General features: G+C 35.6%; 2 protein-coding genes across 2 annotated transcripts; both read right to left on the bottom strand.

Moving 5' to 3' along the window:
- Positions 1-676: 676 nt before the first annotated feature.
- Positions 677-7039, bottom strand: LOC113760047 (raucaffricine-O-beta-D-glucosidase-like). The gene is made up of 13 exons (XM_027302622.1): positions 6891-7039; positions 5229-5298; positions 4174-4229; positions 3984-4059; positions 3697-3774; positions 3525-3612; positions 2900-3203; positions 2637-2752; positions 2265-2485; positions 2106-2140; positions 1897-1999; positions 1677-1788; positions 677-1263 (listed from the first exon to the last, which is right to left on the bottom strand). The coding sequence occupies exons 1-13, from the start codon at positions 6954-6956 to the stop codon at positions 930-932; spliced, it is 1659 nt and encodes a 552-aa protein (XP_027158423.1). The 5' UTR covers positions 6957-7039; the 3' UTR covers positions 677-929.
- Positions 7040-14522: 7483 nt separating this feature from the next.
- LOC113763910 (perakine reductase-like) lies at positions 14523-18448 on the bottom strand. Its single transcript, XM_027307907.1, has 7 exons — positions 18392-18448; positions 17805-17975; positions 16608-16811; positions 16235-16407; positions 15877-15973; positions 15604-15757; positions 14523-14755 (listed from the first exon to the last, which is right to left on the bottom strand). Exons 1-7 carry the CDS (start codon positions 18443-18445, stop codon positions 14559-14561), a joined length of 1050 nt encoding a protein of 349 aa, XP_027163708.1. The 5' UTR covers positions 18446-18448; the 3' UTR covers positions 14523-14558.
- Between the last annotated feature and the right edge of the window lie 2100 nt (positions 18449-20548).

Below are 20548 nucleotides of genomic sequence, written 5' to 3'. Positions count from 1 at the left end.
GGACTCTCTTTAAGGTGTTTCTCCCTATCATATAGACACCCTCACATACCCCACATGTGCAATATCTCATACCACAAGAAGCAAATCTCTATAAGATCTGACATGCCATAGCAGTCACTGCCAATCCAGCTTTATAAGTAATTAAAGTCTTTTTGCCAATTGTTAAACTTTTTGAATCACCCAAATCATTTTTCGAAGTCGGAATGAATTACTATCATATAATTTATCTTTGTTCTTTTTTTTTCCTGGAATTACCTTGAAATTCCAAAATCCTACAAAAATTTGAAGTTTCCATAATCCAAAGAAAATATTTGTACAGTATTATGCCTTTGAACATGAAAGTTGACTCAAAAGTCAATATAGGAAGACAAGCTTCATGATAATAGAGAGCACAACATTGTGGTACAAACATAAATGATTTTGTTGCGCATACAGTGCGTTTATGTTTTAAAAAATGAAAATAAAAAAACTATCAGATTCAACAAGGATTACCATAAGGATCGTATAGAATGGTTTAGATTAATTTTCACTTCTTAAGTGTGCCACTCCTTTTTTAGAGAACTTGTGCAAATCACGAAATATCCATGGTTTGCGAATTCATTGTGAACTATTGTTCCTTGAGAATTTGTTAGCTTCAGAAAGCAGCAGAGGATATTGATATATATATACAAATATATGGGAGAAGTGGAATTTATTATTTAATCACACACATAATAAGCACGTCCAATTCTCATATTGAAATTAGGATAAAATTGAAACACACAGCATAGCTTCTTAGTACAGAGTCAAAGCAGAGCTCCTTATTACGGAACACAAATAGAGCAAAAAGCATAGCTCCTTATTACAGAACAGAAATTAGAACACAAAGCATCTGCAGAGCCTTCTGGTGACAACCCTGACCACGAACGCTAAAATGCTGCTAAAGAGGATCAAGTTTTGCGGTGCCTCTTAGTTGGAGTACCCTCATGAACAACCATTTCTCCCGAATTTGGGGCATTCGTTTGATATGGCAGCGGCGAAGTAGAAGTAGGGCTTATAGTTTCATCCTCAAGTAGGGCATTATTTTTCAGTGGATGTGGTATAGGTCTATACTTCTTGTCCAGAAAATTCATGTACCATAGAGCTGAGTTTTTTGGGAATCTTGACAAATAACGATCTGTGAAGTTAACATACACAAGGCCAAACCGATAATTGTAGCCTGATGCCCACTCGAAATTGTCCATCAATGACCATACGAAATATCCCTTGACATTGACACGATTTCTGCAAATATATATAGATATGTTAGTCATAAAAACAAAATAAATTTGCTACCGGGTAATTTGCAACACCAAATGGCGTAAATAGTAACTAAATAATTATAAATTCTTTGATTTGATTACTGACCATTTTTTAGAGCCAAGATGGTCGTTTAACAAACATCCATATGTATGTGTGTGTGTGTATATAGATATATATATATTTAATCAAGCAACGAGTAAAACGTAAGATTTTGGTAATTCAATTAATAAAAAGTACAGTTTTGCTTCAAGAATGTAAACTCTAATTTGCTGATTGACCATTTTAACTTAACAAACAATTTAGTGATATAAATAGAGAATTTTATATAGTTTAGTGGCCATTTCCTCAATTCGTAATATAGAGATACTAATATGCCAAAGCAATTAAGAACTTACTCAATCATGGCCAGTCTTATTTCTTTTAAGTGCTCACGAAGGTATTCAATCCTCGTCTCATCGTTACAAGCTTCAGAAACCGTATAATCAGGATGATTTTTATCAGCAAGTCCTATATAAGTGACAAGCAAGATGAAATATCAAGAGGAAAAAGAAAAAAATAATGATTATTTGTGAAAAAGTTGATCGAGTAGAAAGCAAATTTTGTTAGGTTAATTACCATTCTCAGTGATAAAAATTGGTGGATCATTGTAACGTTGCTTTATGTAGTGCAAAATCTTGTGCATCCCCTTCGGATAACTGAATAGCCAATCACACTCAGTCTGAGAATCAAGAACCAAAAAAAAAAAAAAAAGGTAGTGAAATAGCATGTAAGATGTTTATTGATGAATATATTGTCATAAACGAGACATGCAAATAATTACTTACTGGTTCACCAATAGGATTCCCATCAGGACCATTGTCTATATGGAGGGGAGAAAAGAAAACAACAACAAAGATAAAAGATCAGCAAAATTGAAATTACACTTTTTTGAAAGAAAACAAAAACCAATAGGGGTTTTCCAGAAGATCTTCTCAGAAGCTTACTTTTATGAGTGGCATGCGAATCAGTAATGTAGCTCGGAGGTCCACTGTGGAGGACAGATGCAGCAACTACATATCTGGCTGTGTAATAGTTGAGCCCAAGGAAATCATATGATCCTCTTAGTTGGATGGATTCTTCCTCTGAAAATCGTTGAAGGCGCTCTGGTGGCACATTATCTGTCATGCTCTTTGGATATCGACCATATGTTATTGGATCCATAAACCTGGAAACTCATACCCGTGAATAGGAATATTTGATAATGTGAAACCAATATATTTGGACAAGGGTTGAGAATTTAATGGCCTTCTCATCCATAGGAATGTAGGGAATCTCGATGGGCATAATTAAGTATTTATGCTTGTTTCTGCACTTACCAGCCCAACATAAAGTCCTGTACTCGTTGAGCGGCATGTATGTCTCTCTCTAAGTGGTGATGGAATGGCTCAAACCAATGGGCAACGAGTGTTATGCCAATTTGTCCCCCTTGAGCCTGCGCAAATTTGATCACAACTTCATCATGATAATAAGTATTTTGACTGCTAATCTTGGGAGATTTTACCGTCATCAACTTTTTTTTTTCTTTTTGTTAATTTAAGGGATTAAAAGTGGTTCTTCACTTATAAGCATGTATGCCAACCTTGAATTTTTTCCTGTAAAGATCAACTGCTTCAGCATGAGCAAGGAGCAAGTTACGTGCTGCAGTATATGGTTCAACACCTGGATCTCCATCTTCACAAACCAATGGGTTCCGGAGATGAGTTTTGTGTTGGACAGCAGAAAGTTTCGCGTGCTCCTCTGAAGAGGAACCTCGACAAGGGGGAAATTGACCAGTTACATATCCAAAGTATATAAAAGTCCATGGCTCATTGAATGTTGTCCAATATTTCACACGATCACCGAATTCCCAAAAGCACAATTCAGCAAGGTCCAGATAGTCCTTTCTGTTAAATTAAATTCAAAAGTAAGAACACTTTTTTTGTAAATTCATCTAAATACATATCTCCAATTACTAAAACTTCATCAATTGAGTAGATCTTCCAGTATTGTGCTGTTCGATTTAACAAGATGGAATGGGCCCTTTATCTAAAAGGTGTCTTTTTTAGTTTTATTAATTGGCAAATACAAGATTACATTAAAAGAAGATGGTTTTTCTCACGAAGAAATATGGTTTCGTTTTGGAGCATCTAAATAAATTGCTTGCCCTATTCCGTTTTGTTTTCTTTCTTTAGGAAAGAAAGACAATTTAAATAATTTATGCTTACATAATTCTCTTATCTAAGAAACCACCATACTGTTCTTCGAGAATTTGTGGAACTTCAAAGTGGTGCAGGGTCACAAAAGGTTGAATGCCTATAACAGATGAAATGGTCAGTGAAATTTCTTAGATTAATCTAATTTCAGTTTTTACAAAGCAAAATCTTTATTAAAGTTTACCATTTGCCAAGAGCTCGTCAATGAGATTGTTGTAGTACTGGATTCCTTCTCTGTTTACGCCTGCACTTAGTCTCCCACCTAGGATGTACATTTGGCAAAAAAAAAAACACGATGAACAAAATTTAGAAACTGTAATTGTATCCCTTATAATTAAACATATAATGGAATATCTCAGAATCAGAATTTGCAAATATTTGGCAGTAGAGGAAACAGTTTGTTTATAATCCTAGAACAATTTAAAAGATCAGACATCATGAAATTTCTAATAATAATTTTCTCTTTTTTACCGGGCAATACTCTACTCCATGAAATTGAAAATCTGTAGGAGTCCAAGCCCAGTTTCTTGCAAATTTTCACATCTTCCTGTGAAGCTCATTAGACAGAAAATGGAAGTCAAAATTTTTGTTAGGCACAAAAAACTTGGAAACGACAAGGACTGTTTGAATGAGCAACTAATTATTGACGGCTAATTACTACCTTGTACAGCCCGTATGAATAACATGCAACGTTTCCATTTTGACCTTGGGCCTTTCCTGGAAATCAGCCAATTTCTTAAAATCAGAGGCACAACCTTTCATGCAATTTAAAAGGATACGACATATTTATAGCCCTAAAACAAAGCGACCAGTTTTGCTGTTACTTTGACTTAAACAAAATTGAAAACAAACTATATAATTTGTTATGAGAAAACAACAGCAGATCTTGTAATTCGATGTCCATATTCGGCTTCACTCATTCCGCTACTATTCAAAAGTAGCCGAAAAGATAAGGCAAATTACATTTTACTCTCCTGTGATTTAGCATTTTTTTACATAACCTTCCTATAGTTTCAAAAGTTATACATAACTCTCTCATGGTTTGGATTAAAGTGTCAAAGTGACGGAAATAGTCACTCGTAACAAAACTTCTAAAAATGTCGATATTACCCTTATAAATACATGACACATTAACCCCGTATGATTTTTATATTTTATCATATAACCCCCTTATGGTTTAATACTTTACCATATAACCCACTTATGATTTTCAAAATATACACATAACCCCCATTGATTAATAAATAATTTTCAACTTTACATAAGGGTATTTTTGACATTTTAGGTGACTCCGTTACGAATGATCATTCTCGTCACTTTGATAATTTAATCCAAACTATAAAGGGGTTAGGTATAATTTTTGAAACATAAGGGGGTTATATAAAAAAATGTTAAACCATAGGAGGGTAAAGTAGAATTTGCCCGAAAAGATATAATAATGATAATATGATTTAGTAAAAGATTATATGGAATGCCAGTATTGATTATAGGAAAGGAAAAAAAATAAAACAGAATAGTTAAATTTACAACCTCCATATAATAAATGCACATCAATTGTGCATCTACCACATGTATCATTAATTCATTACTATTAAGCCCTGTACTATTTGTACTGCAAAAAAATAAAAAGTGTTGATTTAGACTTTCCCAAAGCAAAAACGAGGTCTAGCTTGATGATGAGCGATGGCACACAAAAAGGAAGGGAGGCAAACAAACCTGGTGTTGAATTGCACAAGAAATCCCAATTACTAAGGCCGCGGCCCCCTTCCCGTACACCACCTTCAATCTATGGGACAAAATTCAAATCCAATGGTTAGTACAACATAAAACAGATTGATCCAGCGACAGAAGCCGAAACTAACTGATTTAGGATTAATTTGAACATGTATGCTGAAAGCCACTTTAAGCTAGATTTGGGACTTGAGGGAAATTGATGATTTACATTTTACACAAAAAATATTTATTTGGTATTCGAGTTGTCCAAAAATAGTTCTCATCTATGAATTATAGTAATTACATAGTCCAAAAACCAGGTCGTCCAAGTTATATACCATCGAATTGCTCTCAAGTCGCTCTACTCTTATTGGATGGTTCATTGTGAAATCTATGGATTACCTCTTCTCTATAACCGTTTCCCATGAGGAGATATCGAGACAAATTCAGATTACATGCACAGTCTGTTCATGTACAATTGATATGGAAAATTCAGCAATGCGGTACAAGTTCAACTTTGCAATCTATGAACAATTGTTAGAAGGGAGAAGTTTATGGGAAGTCAATTCAATTTCTGGTTGCTCATGGATTTGGAGGAACATAATGAAATACAGGAATTGGGATTTCTACAAGTAATAGAGCCCAAACTACCCCTCTCTCCTTATTGCAAAACGTGCACAGAGAGGATCATGTGAGGTGGCTAAGCTCATCAACAGGAATGTTCTCTGTCAAGTCTGCTATGAGGAAGATATTCCCTCCTGGTAATGCTGTGAATTGGCATAAACTGGTATGGGGGAAGGGATATGTCCTGAAATTTGCTTTTACCCTATGGTTGGCAGTACAAGAGAAGCTTATGACAAGAGGTAGGCCGAGAAGATAGGGTGTAGAATGTTGATCCCACTTATGTATTTTGTGGTGGAGTTGATGAATCAGTTGACCACCTATTTTTTTATTTTACTTTTGCAAAGTCAGTTTGGCAAAAAGTACAACGGATATGTTTGTTGTATAGGGGAGATATGTGCTAGCTGATGGAGGTGCAATGGTGGAGTGCTCACTTGAAAGTTGAATCATTTGCTACTAAACTCAAATGGCTGGTTCTTTCTGCTACTATTTTGCATCTATGGTAGGAGAGGAACAACAGAATTTTCAAACAAGCCAACAAGACTAATGTTCAAGTTGTTGCAACAATTGTGAAGAGAGTACAGTTAACTTGTGTTTCTTGGGAAAGTGCTCCAAAGATTAGGGAACATCTAGAACTGGTGCTTGAATGGGGACTGGACCACATGTGTTTGATGAGCTAGATAGGACTATATGTATACCAATAGTCGTATACAAATTCCTGAGCGTATACTGTATAGCAAAAGGATTGATGACATGAGTAGGCATGAGTACATATTATACAATTCTAATAGAATCAATAAAAGCTCCTTAACAAAAACAATTGTTAGATTAGATTTAACTGTGTATATTAGCTTTTTCACATATATCACATAATGAGCTTGGAATGGACTATAATTTATTTAAAGTAAGAAACCTTCTAGTGGAGTGGCCAAATACTAAAGGAATAACTTATTCAGGAATTCCACGCAGGAATCATGTGCTAAGGTAAAGGAATTTGTAATTCAGATTTTGAAAATGTGAAAGAACAATAATATCAGTAATTACCTGATAAGAAGAAGTTGCAGCTCCAAAGAGAAATTCAGGGGGAAAATCCGAACGATGGATTTCCATTTCCTAGGCACAAAATCTTTGTAGCAAAATAGATAGATATGCAAGTGGAAAATTGATAGATAGCTGCATGAGGACTCAATAGTAAGCTCCGCTATAAATAGCAGTTGGACGATATACTACTGTGCTGTTGCAGCCTTGCAAGAGAAAATGTGAAACACGGGTTGGTGCCATTAATTTGATGGATTTGGGACCCCCAGTCCAAATGTGCTGTGTGAATCTAAGATTACTCGATGAAAGCAATAGAAAACGCGGAATACTGATTGGTGTCGTTAATTGGATGGATTTGGGCCTCACAAGTTCGAATCCAAACATGTTGTATAAATCCAAGATTACCGGATGTACGCAAGAGAAAATGTGAAACACGGGTTGGTGCCGTTAATTTGATGGATTTGGGGTCTCACAAGTTCCGGTCCAAACACGATATGCCACTGTGCTGTTGCAGCCTTGCAAGAGAAAATGTGAAACACGGGTTGGTGCCATTAATTTGATGGATTTGGGGTCTCACAAGTTCCGGTCCAAACATGTTGTGTAAATCTAAGATTACCGGATATACGCAAGAGAAATTGTGAAATACGAGTTGGTGTCGTTGATTGGATGGATTTGGGGCCTCACAAGTTGGAATCCAAACCTGTTGTGTAAATCTAAGATTTATTGGATGTAAATTCGTATAATTCAGTGTAATTATAATTTTTTTATACAAATTTAACTATGTAACTTACAAACTCAAGTTTTACACCAAAGTTGATCCAGTTTACATTAGATGTTGTAAGAATTATGAGGCGCGGAATCTTATTTGGACCGGATTGGAATTTGGAGCAAGTTGAGTTGGATTTTGGTTTACCTACATTCGGTTTGTGTTATTTTTTACAGATTTAGTGTACATTTATATAAATTGTAGATTGATTAGGGGTATACAACAAAAATTGGTTCGCTTGTATTTTCTGGATGTTTGTCTAAAAGTTTATCATATTTTATTTTATTTTTCTATAAGTGCAAAATCTCGAATCCAGAATTTCCAACTTACACTCCTTTCCCCCACACTGTCCAACCCATTCCAGCCCCCTTTATCATATTTTATTGTAGTTGTTTTAGAAAAAATAATTAGTATTTGTCCAAAATACTCAAAGCACCTTTTTTTTTTTTTTTGAAAAAACACCCCTATCCTCTCCACCGCCCACTGCCCCATCAACAGCAACCTCCATCACCAACCAGGGCCACCACCAGTACCGGCCTTTGCACCAATACCTTATTTAATGTAGATTATTTTAGTGTTTTTCTAAAATTTGAAGATATTTTAGCTTTTTTTTTTTTTTTGGAAATAGGCCGTTCAAACAGCTATTTAGGTTTCCACCTAATTCTGAAAAAATTACACCCGTGACATATAATCTGACTCATTTCTCTTCTTTGAATCGAAGATATAGTAATTTTTCTTGGATTTATCAGTCGAAGCAGGAGACAATATATTTTGACATTATTGATCATTCTTTGATTCAAAGGATCGCCCCATCTCAATTGAAAAACTAAATAACGTTTTCGGAAAAAATCTAGTTTTGCTTCCGTTTTACTTTTGTATTGCTTTTTTTTTTACCCGCTTTATCTTTGATACTGCATAATCCTCTTACATATGTCTGGTAGAGATCATATTCACGTCGGTACCGTAGTAGGTAAAGTTGAAGGGGAAAGAGATATCACTTTGGGCTTTGTTGATTTACTGCGTGATGATTTTATTGAAAAAGACCGAAGCCACGGTATTTATTTCACTCAAGATTGGGTCTCTCTACCAGGTGTTATACCCGTGGCTTCAGGAGGTATTCACATTTGGCATATGCCTGCTCTGACCGAGATCTTTGGGGATGATTCTGTACTACAGTTCGGTGGAGGAACTTTAGGACACCCTTGGGGTAATGCGCCAGATGCTGTAGCGAATCGAGTAGCTCTAGAAGCATGTGTAAAAGCTCGTAATGAAGAGCGTGATCTTGCCCAATTGGACCTGGCTTGGTCCCCATTTTGACGAGACTAAATTGAACCACTAAAATACACACGGCATTTTGGTACACTACTAATGGTGTCCACACAGGCCTCAACATTCAATCTTTCGCGGTCATAAAATTATTAACTTGTGCAGAAAACAGATATGGAAAGAAATACAGCAATAGGAGTCATAAATGTACAACTAACTCTCTCCTCCAATTCAGTGTTCACCAATCTATTCAAGAGTCCAATTTAGTAACACCACCAAGTTCTGACTTCTAGACGCAGAATCAATACAAAGTGAAGTAGTAGTATTATATTTGTTGTTGGTTTACATTTGAAACAAAAATTAAAAGGAAAATGTCAAGATTACAGTCTCTGTGACGACCCCACCGTATCCAGAGGCGTACCAAAGGGTTTAGCGGATCGTTTGCCTAGTTCACGCCAGGACTCGATACCAAAAATGAGAAAATAGATTTCACGCTAAAAGAAAGTTCTATTTACTCTATTACATCTTCAAAAGTTGTATAAACTATTACATCAAATCATACACACCACTAGTACCAGAAAGTAAACCCTAGAGAAGCTACTAACTATAACCACCACAACAAATATATACATCTTACTAGTCAACTTATAACAAGTACTAGGGCAAAATCAACTATTCTATAAACCAAAAGTCAATACACCTTCCCGAACTTTCCCTGGGTCGACCCTGCTAAGGAAAACAAATGGAATGGGGTAAGTTATATGCTTAGTGAATAATCGTGGTAAAAACGTAAAATCACATCCAAATAAATATGTAAACCAAGATATTTTACATCAATAAACAGAAATGTAACATCACAATGGTAGGATACAAGTGGCTTCAAAACCAGTTCAATTCCCCGAACTTGACCACCTGTTGACACTCCGTCAACCATGCGTGCTTGTTTTAGTTTTGGCAATGAAGCGATTAAAACTTTGAAATTCCACTTTGAGTCGAAAAGACAAGGAAAACGTATTCCTATTCGTCGCTACTTTCACTTTTCCAAGGGTACGAGTTTCGGTCAAATTCCAGCTTATACCTCTACAAAAGAAGACTCGAATACCCTAAACAATTCAAGTTCAATTCGTCCTCAAATCTTCGCTGAAGTTGCGAGTACATCCACCTAGCGCTCGAGTGAAAATTTGGGCGGCATGCCCTTTGTATTTAGCTATTTTCCAGCAATTTATGGCTTCATTATTTTCCTCAAATCAGCCCCAAAGTCACACATAAGCAATGCTAACACAATAGCCCTTCAACTAGGATCAATGTCATCCAATTACAAGACAAGTCTAACAATGCAACCGAAAGCAAGTTTTAAAGACAAATAGCTAAACAGCAGGTTTGACGTCTCTTGACGTTTCAGTCACAACTGAAGCTACGCTTATTGGATTGGGGTAAATTTTATGGCGTTTTCGAAGCTAAGACAGAGAACTACATTTCCTATGAAGATATCAACACCAAATTCGTTCATTTTCAACGTCAAAATGTGCTATCTCAGAGAAAAGAGAACACTGCCTGCGCAAAAAGGCATTTGGCAGCCAGGGTTAATTTTGTCATTTCACATGTTACAGTACTCCGATTGAGTTGAAAATTTGCAGGAAGCTATTTAACTCCATTCCCTACAACTTTCATGTTTTGACCTAGACCTGATTCAGCCTCTATCATATTCGAACATACAGGTTAGAAACAGGACAGATTGGCCTACAATTTCTGGAATTTGATGATTCAATGCTTGAAAATCACATTTATGTCTTGAATCACTACCCCAAGTCCCTATCCAAGTTAATCAACATCATCTACTAGATAAAACAAGAATCACAACTGAAAATATCAAACCCTAACTAAACATTCCACCATATCATGCAAAACTCACTAATTAACCATTATAAACCAAGATTAAGAGCTTCTATCCAAACTTTAGCAAGATTAAGAAGAGAAAAAGGAAGGCAGCCATGATACCTTCCAAAAATTGCTTGTGAGTGCAAACCACACTCCTTTCTTCCTAAACTTTCAGCACCCCAAGTCTTCCAAGCACTAAAAGGAAAGGTTAATCTCTTTTTTATTGGCAAAGTTATTAATATTGAAAAAATGGAAAGAAGAGGAGAGAGAGACGAAGAGATAGGGGGAGAGAGAGAGAGAGAGCTCAATTCTTTTTTCAAAAAAATACAAATAGGAAAGAATTAAATATTTTTATTATTTTAAAATTATTTTATTTTTCTGTTTCCTGCACAATTCCAATTTTAATCGTGACAATTTTAAAATAATACAATAATGTTAGATTCTTCTTTTTTTTTCTTTCTTTGTAAAATCTAATTTTTTGTCTCCTTCTCTCCTATCTCTTTTTTTTTCCTAGTATTAATAAGTGTGCAAAAAGAAATTTAAGAAAACCCTTTTATTTTTATGTTTTTTGATCTCTTAAAGTGAAAACGAAATGAAGAATAACTATTTCAATTTTTTATTTTTAATTATATATAAAAAAAAGGGTAAATACATTTAAAATTTTTTGACCATACTAGTTAGATTAATAATGAGGTAAAATGTCTAGAAAATAATATTAGGGATTAAAGTGATTGTATTATTATAATTTAAAGGGATACAGTGTCATACTTTCAATTTTGATATGCCCAAAATGTTTGTCTATTGAGAAAGACAAATCATATTTGTGGAGGTAAGACTGAAAAGAGAATCAAACTGCTATTCGTAAAAAATTGAATTTGCGAAACACGACAAAATAATTTGGATGAAGTAGTTCCTAACAATTTTACTGAAGCCCAATTGGTCCCTGTCTTTAATTTTGCCAATTAAGTACGCCAACCATTTTTTTTTTTTTGGGGTAGCCAATTTGGTGCTTATGCGGTGAGCCACCAAAAAAGTTGAATTTTCTCCACTAAAGACTAGTAGTTTTCTACTGTAAACTGATCAACCTAGGGACAAAAATAGAAAATAATTTTTCGATCAAGTTTAAACACACTAAAGCACACTTATATTGGTTTTTAATGTGTCTGATTTGGTCTGAAAAGTGTATCTTTAGTGCTTTTAACTTAGATTAAGAACACAATTAAAGGATCAAATCTACTGTAAGTGTGTTTTTAATGCATTTAAACTCGGCTGAGCAGTTAGTTTTCATTTTTGCCCATAGGTTAACTAGTTTACATTAGAGACTATTTTTGGTGGAGAAAACTTGAAATTTTCAGTGGTTACACCTTAAGGACTGAATTGGCTACAAAGAATTAATTGGATGACTAATTAGCCAAACTTAGAGATGAGAGACCAATTTGACTTTTAGCCAAACTTTAGCTAAATTTTTAATTAGGAATTATTTCAATAATTTACTTTTTTTTTGGGTTTTCTTGCATAGTAGTATTTTTAGATGCCACGTGCATGGTAGTAATGACTTGTGTATGAAATTGTGGCCTTTTGGAGTAGTACTCAATCCCTCAAGTCAATAGCATGGTATTGATGACTCGTATCAAAATGTTGCTTCTTGCAATGTTTTTAAACCCGGATCAGAGAGTGAATCGAAAAACCTTTCGATTTATGATTTGATCGGTTCAATCGGTTTGACTTCGGTTCAAAGGTTTACTAATTTTTTATTCATTTTAGTATTAAAATTTTTGAATAAAACTAAAATATTTATTTTAGAAAATAAATACTTAATAAAAATCGATTGAACCTCCTGGTTTTTATCGATTTTTACCTGTTCAACCGGTTCTTGACCGATTTTGAACGCTTCAATTAATTCTTTGAATTTTTAATTGAACCGGATCTGAGGCATGGCCGATTTGCGATTCAACCGATCGAACCGACCGATCCGATCCGGTTTTCAAAACATTGGCTTCTTGTAGCATTACTAGAGGGTTAATAACTCTATTTCCTCACCGACGAATATTCCTTCATTGAAAGCAAATGTCATCCAAGTTTCGAAGAATAACTTAGGCTGCGTTTGATAAAATTAAAATCTGAAATTTGAAATTTAAATTTATTAAGTTATTGTTTTTTTAAGTATTAAATCTAATATATTTGAATGTATATCATATTCAATGATAAGTGAATAGCTTATCATTTAATTTTGAGAGCAAATTTTGTTTAGGAAATTCAGTGCCACTTAATTAATTCAAATATTTAATTTTTGGTTATCAAACGGTTTAAATATATTAGGATCTAAATCCATTAAATTTAAGTACTGAATTGAGCTATCAAACAGGACCTAATTTTGTAAGATTACCACTAATGATCCTTAATAGGTAATTTGCAGCATTAACCTGAACTAACCGAATGAAAAAAGTATCCGCTAATGTCATCAATTAAATAATCACTTTACTCTCATCAGAATCTCTAACTCAGAATATTACCCTTTTCGACCAATGACTTGACCCTACGTTGAAGGGAAAAAAATTGCATGGGTTAAATGCACTCCTACCATCTTTCTTTCTTATGTTTTTTTTCTCTATGTTATTTTGCTCCCTTTTTTTCTTCATTTCTCGTTGTTTCAACCATAGTGGAAAATGGACAGAATCCATCCAAATTAACGACGAATGTAGCTCACTTTTATGATATAAGAGTATAATGAATTAAAGTGATTTGCTTTCCAAAAACACACCTATTTCATCAACCTAATTAGCCTCTTTTTCCTCCTTCTACCCTTCCCAATTTGGAATTTTGCAAAAGATTGCTGGTGGTCTGATTGAGAAATTACAAGGAAGTTCTTATATTCGACATACGAGTGGCGGTGGCAGTGGTGGTGATGGCATTGGCATCGGCGCCAATGGGGAAGGTCGTGGTGTTGATGCTGGAGCAAAGGATGAAATAGAAAAGAAAAAGGAAGCGAGGGAAAAGAAACAAAAAGGAAAAAGGGACAAAAAAGAAAGAGCGGGTGAAAAAAGAAAAACAAGCAAGAAAACATTGGCTCTAATGGAACTGGTGAAGGGTACAGATTGTGGTGTTGATGGGATGAGATAGAGAAGAAGAAGGGATGAGAAAGAAAACATAAATGAAACAGTAAAAGAAAATTGGAAAAGAAGAAGAAGAAAATGGGTTGAATCATTGAGTACTCACGATGGAAAGATTTGTCAAAATAAAAATATTGAAAACGAATTATAGAATCGAATCAAGCTGGTCGCTATGGCTTATGAGTTGGTTAGATTAAAACTCGATTCAAGTTTAATCAACATTGAACTTAAGTCGAAGTTAAGCCGACCAAATTGCGTTCAAATTCAACGTGCTCAAATCGAGTTCGAGTTCACAAAAAAATTCAACATTAGCTTTTGAACCAATACGATTATATATCTATATATATATATATATATATTGAAAATAAATTATAGAATGATAAAAGTTAGACGTTTTCTTGGAATTTTTTATGATTGTACGTGTCTACACTTACTTGATAGTTATTTATAGAGGGAATTATGTCTGAACAATAAAGAAACACATCTCTTATCGAATTCTACTAGCAAATGTAGAATTATAAGAATCATACCCAATTTAGAAACCAAACAATCGTACATTACATAATTGATCGTAGGACAAAAGTCCTATTATTTTGAAATTCTCCAACACACAGGGAACCAAATAAAACAAGACATCCTATTGCATTAAACAAATTACTCTAGTCTGCACTTCTTCGGTGGTGGTGGTGTACTAGCAAAGTAAAACGAAGTACGGAATAGTGCATCTGATGTCCTCTGTCCTGCAACATTGTTGATTGGCACTGCATCTGATAGCTCCTTCAAATCCTCCTCTGTGAGCTTGACTTTCACAGAACCATTATTTTCTTGAAGATTTTTTACTTTAGTTGTACCTGAGAAAGCATGACAGATCCACTTTAGCATTCAAACATATATCACTGCAGAAATAGGATGTTAGTTCAAAGTTGATAATCTTTGTTCCAAGTATTTAAAACTTTGTTCAATATTTAGATCAGAACTTCATATATAAACTGTTGGCAATGATGAGCAACATTGTTGCGACTGTTGGTTTATAGAACTTCTTTGATCAAACTGCATGACAATGCAGGTTTCTGTATCTTCGCCTGAATCCTGATTGCAAAGTTTTTGGATTCAAGACTGTAGCAAGACATCAAACATGAATCCTGCAGGAACATGAACAGAATAGCATGCTGAACCGCTTAGCATGCATTCAAAAGAACAAATATGGATGGTGAACAAGAACGAGGATTGGGAAGCTGCTTCTTAATTATACAGTATCTATTAGTAAATACACTATGATGTTTGCTGAAATGCATTTCTCAAGACATGATGCACCTTAATAAGAGAAGTGCAAAACAAAGCTGTGGGTTGAGAACAATTGTGAGTTAAATTTAGGCAACTGCAGCGCCGGCTAGTTTTCAACTAGAAAGTTCCCTGAGTTACAGACCAAACTTTCTTCTTCTAGTTCCTTCAAATCATAGAGAGACACCAAGAAACAAGTAACTCACTTCAAAGTTTCTTTTGAAATTTGAAGTTAAAAGAATCATTAAGTTGACAGTTTACTGCAACCACAGTTGAGAATAGGGTTCAAAGATTCACTTATGCCCTCAACAGGAAAAACAAATGGAGTTTTTGTGGTTCTGAACCTGCCTAACGTTCTCAACGAATGATATAGGTGAATTAGTAGCATCAAACAAACAATTGTTCTGACCGAGCTTACCAGGAATGGGTACAATGCCTTCACCCTGACGAAGAACCCAAGCAATTGCAAGTTGGGCAGGAGTGCATCCATGCTTTTTAGCCAACGCATCTAAGCGGAAATATATGGTCTTGTTCTTTTCGAAGTTCTCTCCTGTATACCTTGGATGAGTTTCCTGCAGACAAACAATTAAAGTAGTCCATCCATGAGTAAATTGGGAATAAATCCATACAAGTCGTCAAATTCAAGAAAAGGCAATAGAAAGGCATAGAAAATAGACTTTTGTAATCATACCAAGAAGCTATTCTGAGGCAAGCTTTCAACAACAGCCTTGCCAGCAAAAAGACCACGACCGACAGGGCTATATGGAACCAACCCAATTCCAAGTTCCCTGCGTATAGAAACTCAATATTAAAGTAAAATGTTCTAAACTCAAAGTGCTGTTGAAAAGAAGCGAAAAGCTTATACTACAAAGGAAAAAGAAGAGATATAAGAACTTGCAACTATAACCCCATGATTGAACAAGCCTACCAAAAGGAAATAAACTTATAATCTAGCATCTATAGATGCAGCATGACCTTCTTATCAAAATGTATATTCATAGAATAGGGCCAGTCATGAGACCAAAATGATCACAAAATTTTTCAGTAACCTGCAGAGAGGTAGCAACTCTGGCTCGATGTCACGGGTCCACAGGGAATATTCCTGTTGCAAAGCAGTGATAGGATGAACAGCATGTGCCCTCCTTATAGTATCTGGGCTAGCTTCAGATAACCCAATGTACTTAATTTTACCTTCTTCAACTAATTTTTTAAGCTCTCCCATCTGCAACAGAGTAAGTAGAGTTATTCATCAGCACAAGCACAATACCGTAAGAGAACCACTAGTACATTTCTTACTAAACATGTGCCGTCATTGATCGAAAATATGAATCATAGGCCTCAAAATGTAATATAAAGGAAAATGGGCAAGAGATTTTCTCTTAACAAGTCAGACAGAGCAGGAGGAGTGGATCAAACACTCACTGTTTCTTCAATCGGTACTGTAGTGTCTATTCGATGTATGTAATAGAGATCTATGTAGTCCACTTGAAGGCGCTTCAAGCTATTCTCACAGCAGGAGCGAACATATTCAGGAGTGCCTTTTACTGTTACTTTTGTGGGCTCAATTTTAAACACACCGAACTTTGTAGCTAACTGGACTTTTTCGCGAGGCAGTTGCTTCAATGCCTGCAAGAATTGGATTACATTGATCATATGGAAACTCTAAAATTGCAAAATGAAGACTTCGTTTCATCTTTTTACAGTTCAAAACCTAAGATCCCACCTGAGGAAAATGAAAACCAAAGAAGCAAAAAAAATATTTCTTAGAAAGGCAAAAGCCTCCTCTTTCAATCTCTGTGTGCAATCCTACTCTGATGAAGATAGATTTAACAAGCAGAAGTATTACCAATATATATAGTCTAAGGAAGCTGATAACTTGGGGAAATCACATTAACCGTATATGAAAGAAAATCAAACTGATAATTCATGTTCCTAAAATCTTAGCTCCTTGTATTGTTCTTTTCTATTATCCAAATGGCAACCTACTACGTATCAAGGAAATAAAACGAGGCAAACATCGCCATTCAAGGTGATAAGTTGGTATAATTTTGCAATTTATTGTTCGAAATTATAAGAATCTTCATGGTTGCCCTGAAAATACAGTCCTCTTGGATACAGCTATTGATTGTTCTCTTTCAAAATTTCAAGCTAAGGTGATCATATGCTATTATTACATGTATAATGGATCCGAGTTGCAGTTCCAAAAAAAAATAAAAGATAAAGAAACATGATTTCTGAAGCTTTTCTTGTTTTCTCCCACAGGTCTCAACTTTCAACCTGATTTCATCAAAAGCTAGCCAATTACTAGTCTGGTTTTACAAAATCTCTTTATAGCTCTCTGTTTCTGGAAATCTCGACTTCAGCTTCTAAAAATATCACTTTTTTTTGTTTTTGTCAATAAACACAAGAAAGTATAAAAAAGTGAAATCAGACGTAGCTGATCATAGAAGCACATGAGTCATGACAAGCATAGGCACTCAGTAATTCTTCACAACGGAATCATTTAAGCAGGAAAAAAGGTGAAGCTAATTGGAGTTCTTCATTACGGCCTTCAATATCACTATTATACTAGTATTACTAAAACAAAACTTTTATCAACGTTGATTAGCATAGAATTACCTTTCCAACCAAGTATTCGTTAGCATGTTCTGCTCCATATACATCTGAGGTATCCCAAAATGTAACTCCTTGGTAATACGCCTGCTTGAGTATTGCAATTCCATCCTCCTCTGGTACTGGCGAATTGTAGATTCCAGTTAGGCCCATACAGCCAAATCCAATTCTTGAAACCTGAAACCGCAAATAAGAAATTACAGAAGTGAGAACAAATACTAAACAAATCAACAGATAGACAAGGAGGTTGAAGGATTCATTCACATTTATGAGAAATCTTCAGAAATATTCTACCAAGAACTTTCTCCAATCAGGAACTCTAACTAGTCCATCCAATATTTCTTCCAAAGCCCAAGATATAAACAAACAAAGAAAACATGTTTACACAAAGCAATTTTAAATGCAACTGTTATCTTCATCAAGATGGATTATGGGAAACAACTAATTAACAAACAAATTTTCTGTACAATACCAAACAGCAAAATTATTCATCAGGTGTTTTGCATTGAAGCCTAACACATTTAACAATAAAGCAAGAACCCATGTCAAAAAACAAAAAATTTTTTGAACAAGATGTAAAAAATGGGCTTTACCTCAAGTCCTTGGCTTCCCAACTTCACTCTTGGCATCTCATCTTCACCAGCCATTGCTTCGGTGTAGATGGAACTCTCAGTAGTTTTTTTGAAGAACTCTTCAGTAGTTTGTGCTGTGCTAATACTGAGCTCGCTTGTGCTAAAGATCGTCATTATATATACTTAGCAAAAGCATGCAATTCCTGCGAGTTTCCAAGTTATGTGAGCTAATTGATTACAAAAGCAATTGACCAAAGCAGAAAGGTGACCTTGGGGATTATGTCACGCAATCGAAACGGGCCTCAAGCCCAAGCCCAGGAACCACTAACAATCCAATACCCAGCCCAAGTTTGTTATCATGAGGTTCTTGCTTTGACTGTCAAACGACTCGAACTCTATCCCTTTTTTTTCCCTTTTTTTCTTATAGGATTTGAATTTTCCTTGAGTTGAGTAAAAAGAAAAAAATATCATTGGCAATTTTCATTTGATTAGTTACATACAAGATTCAGATTTCTGTTTAAATAAATAATTGGTTTTTATTAGGTAAAAATATATTTATTGAATAGTGCTTGGACGTACACAAGAGTCGAGAGCCAGCTATACAAAAAATACCACTACAGCTAGCTAAACTCTGACTACTTTTATCTACTTTTATGAAAAATAACTTGCGAAAAATACACTTTGCACTCTTGATTTTATATTATTTTTTTACTTTGCATTTTAAACTTTAATTTTGGATGCTTTATACCCAAAACTCTTAATTTTGGACACTTTATACCCTAAATTCTCATGTTTGTCCAATCCAATCAATAATTACATTTGCAAAAGGGAAATTTTCCAAAGTGGTCCCTAACATTTACCAAAAACACTTTTTTAGTCCTTTACATATAAAATCAGCCAGAATGGTCTTTCACATTTAAATTGTGAGCCAATGTGGTCCTATTGCTCATTTTTGCTCATTTCTCCGGCTAAAAATAGCACGCCCCTCTCACATGGTCATATTTTTAGGGGCAAAACCGGAAACACATTTCATTACCCGTTGAAAGTAAAAGGAATGGACAACCACCAAAATACACATTTCACCTTTGGCTCTCAAAGTTTCAAGAAACCCTAAATGGCATCCGCGAATTAACAAGCATTACTTGGAAATGTACTGCTGATGATGATGACGACAAACCTGTAAGGTGTGATTGAGAAATAATCAAAAATTTGGCCAGAAATTCGTGAAGAAAATAAAAAAGATGCAGACCGAATCGGGAAAATGGGACTTCACAATGAGTTTCTTGAAACTGCTGTTGGCTGTTGAATAAGTAGTGTGTATTTAGCTCGAATCTCATTTTTCAGCATTCCACTGTTGTTGGCGTTTGCCAAATTCTGATTTTTTTTTCGAAGGATCTTTTAGTTTCATGCCCTTATATATATATATATCTAGCAGCAGAAGAGATGCCTGTGGCGGCTTCGGCTGCTGCTGCTGCTATTGGGGCTGGGGCGGTCACCTTGTTCAGACTAAACAGGTTGCCTTCTTCCCCCTCTAGCTCCTCCTGCTCTTGTCTTCTTCTCAAAGGACCCCGAGCTTTTGCACCATTTTCATACCGATACCACTTCGCTTCTTATTCTACTTCTACTTTGCTTTCACAAGAAGCAGCAGCTGCTGCTTCCTATCTTCCACGCTCACATGCCGCCAATACCTCCTCCAGTGTGGTGGAAATTCTGGAACAGAGGGGCCTGCTGGAATCTCTCACCAGCGATAGTCTCAGGTCCATCTGCTCCTCCTTTGCCCCTAACCAACCACCTCTTCGAGTCTACTGTGGTTTCAACCCCACCGTCGACAGCCTCCACCTCGGCAATCTCCTTGGCATTATTGTTCTCTCTTGGTTCCTCCGCTGCGGTCACCGTGCTGTTGCCCTCATTGGGGGAGCCACCGGCCGTATAGGTGACCCTTCTGGCAAGAGTTCCGAAAGGCCTGAGCTTGACCTTAAAACCCTCCAGAAGAACATTTCTGGGATTTTCGCCACCATTCGGGGATGCAATTTGGGGTTTCTTGAAACTTTGAGAGCCAAAGGTGAAATGTGTATTTTGGTGGTTGTCCATTCCTTTTACTTTCAACGGGTAATGAAATGTGTTTCCGGTTTTGCCCCTAAAAATATGACCAGGTGAGAGGGGCGTGCTATTTTTAGC

The sequence above is a fragment of the Coffea eugenioides genome, chromosome 2, assembly GCF_003713205.1.
Source record: "Coffea eugenioides isolate CCC68of chromosome 2, Ceug_1.0, whole genome shotgun sequence".
NCBI lineage: Eukaryota > Viridiplantae > Streptophyta > Magnoliopsida > Gentianales > Rubiaceae > Coffea > Coffea eugenioides.
Note: the sequence above shows the minus strand (reverse complement) of the source record. Positions and strands in the feature narration are given on the sequence as shown.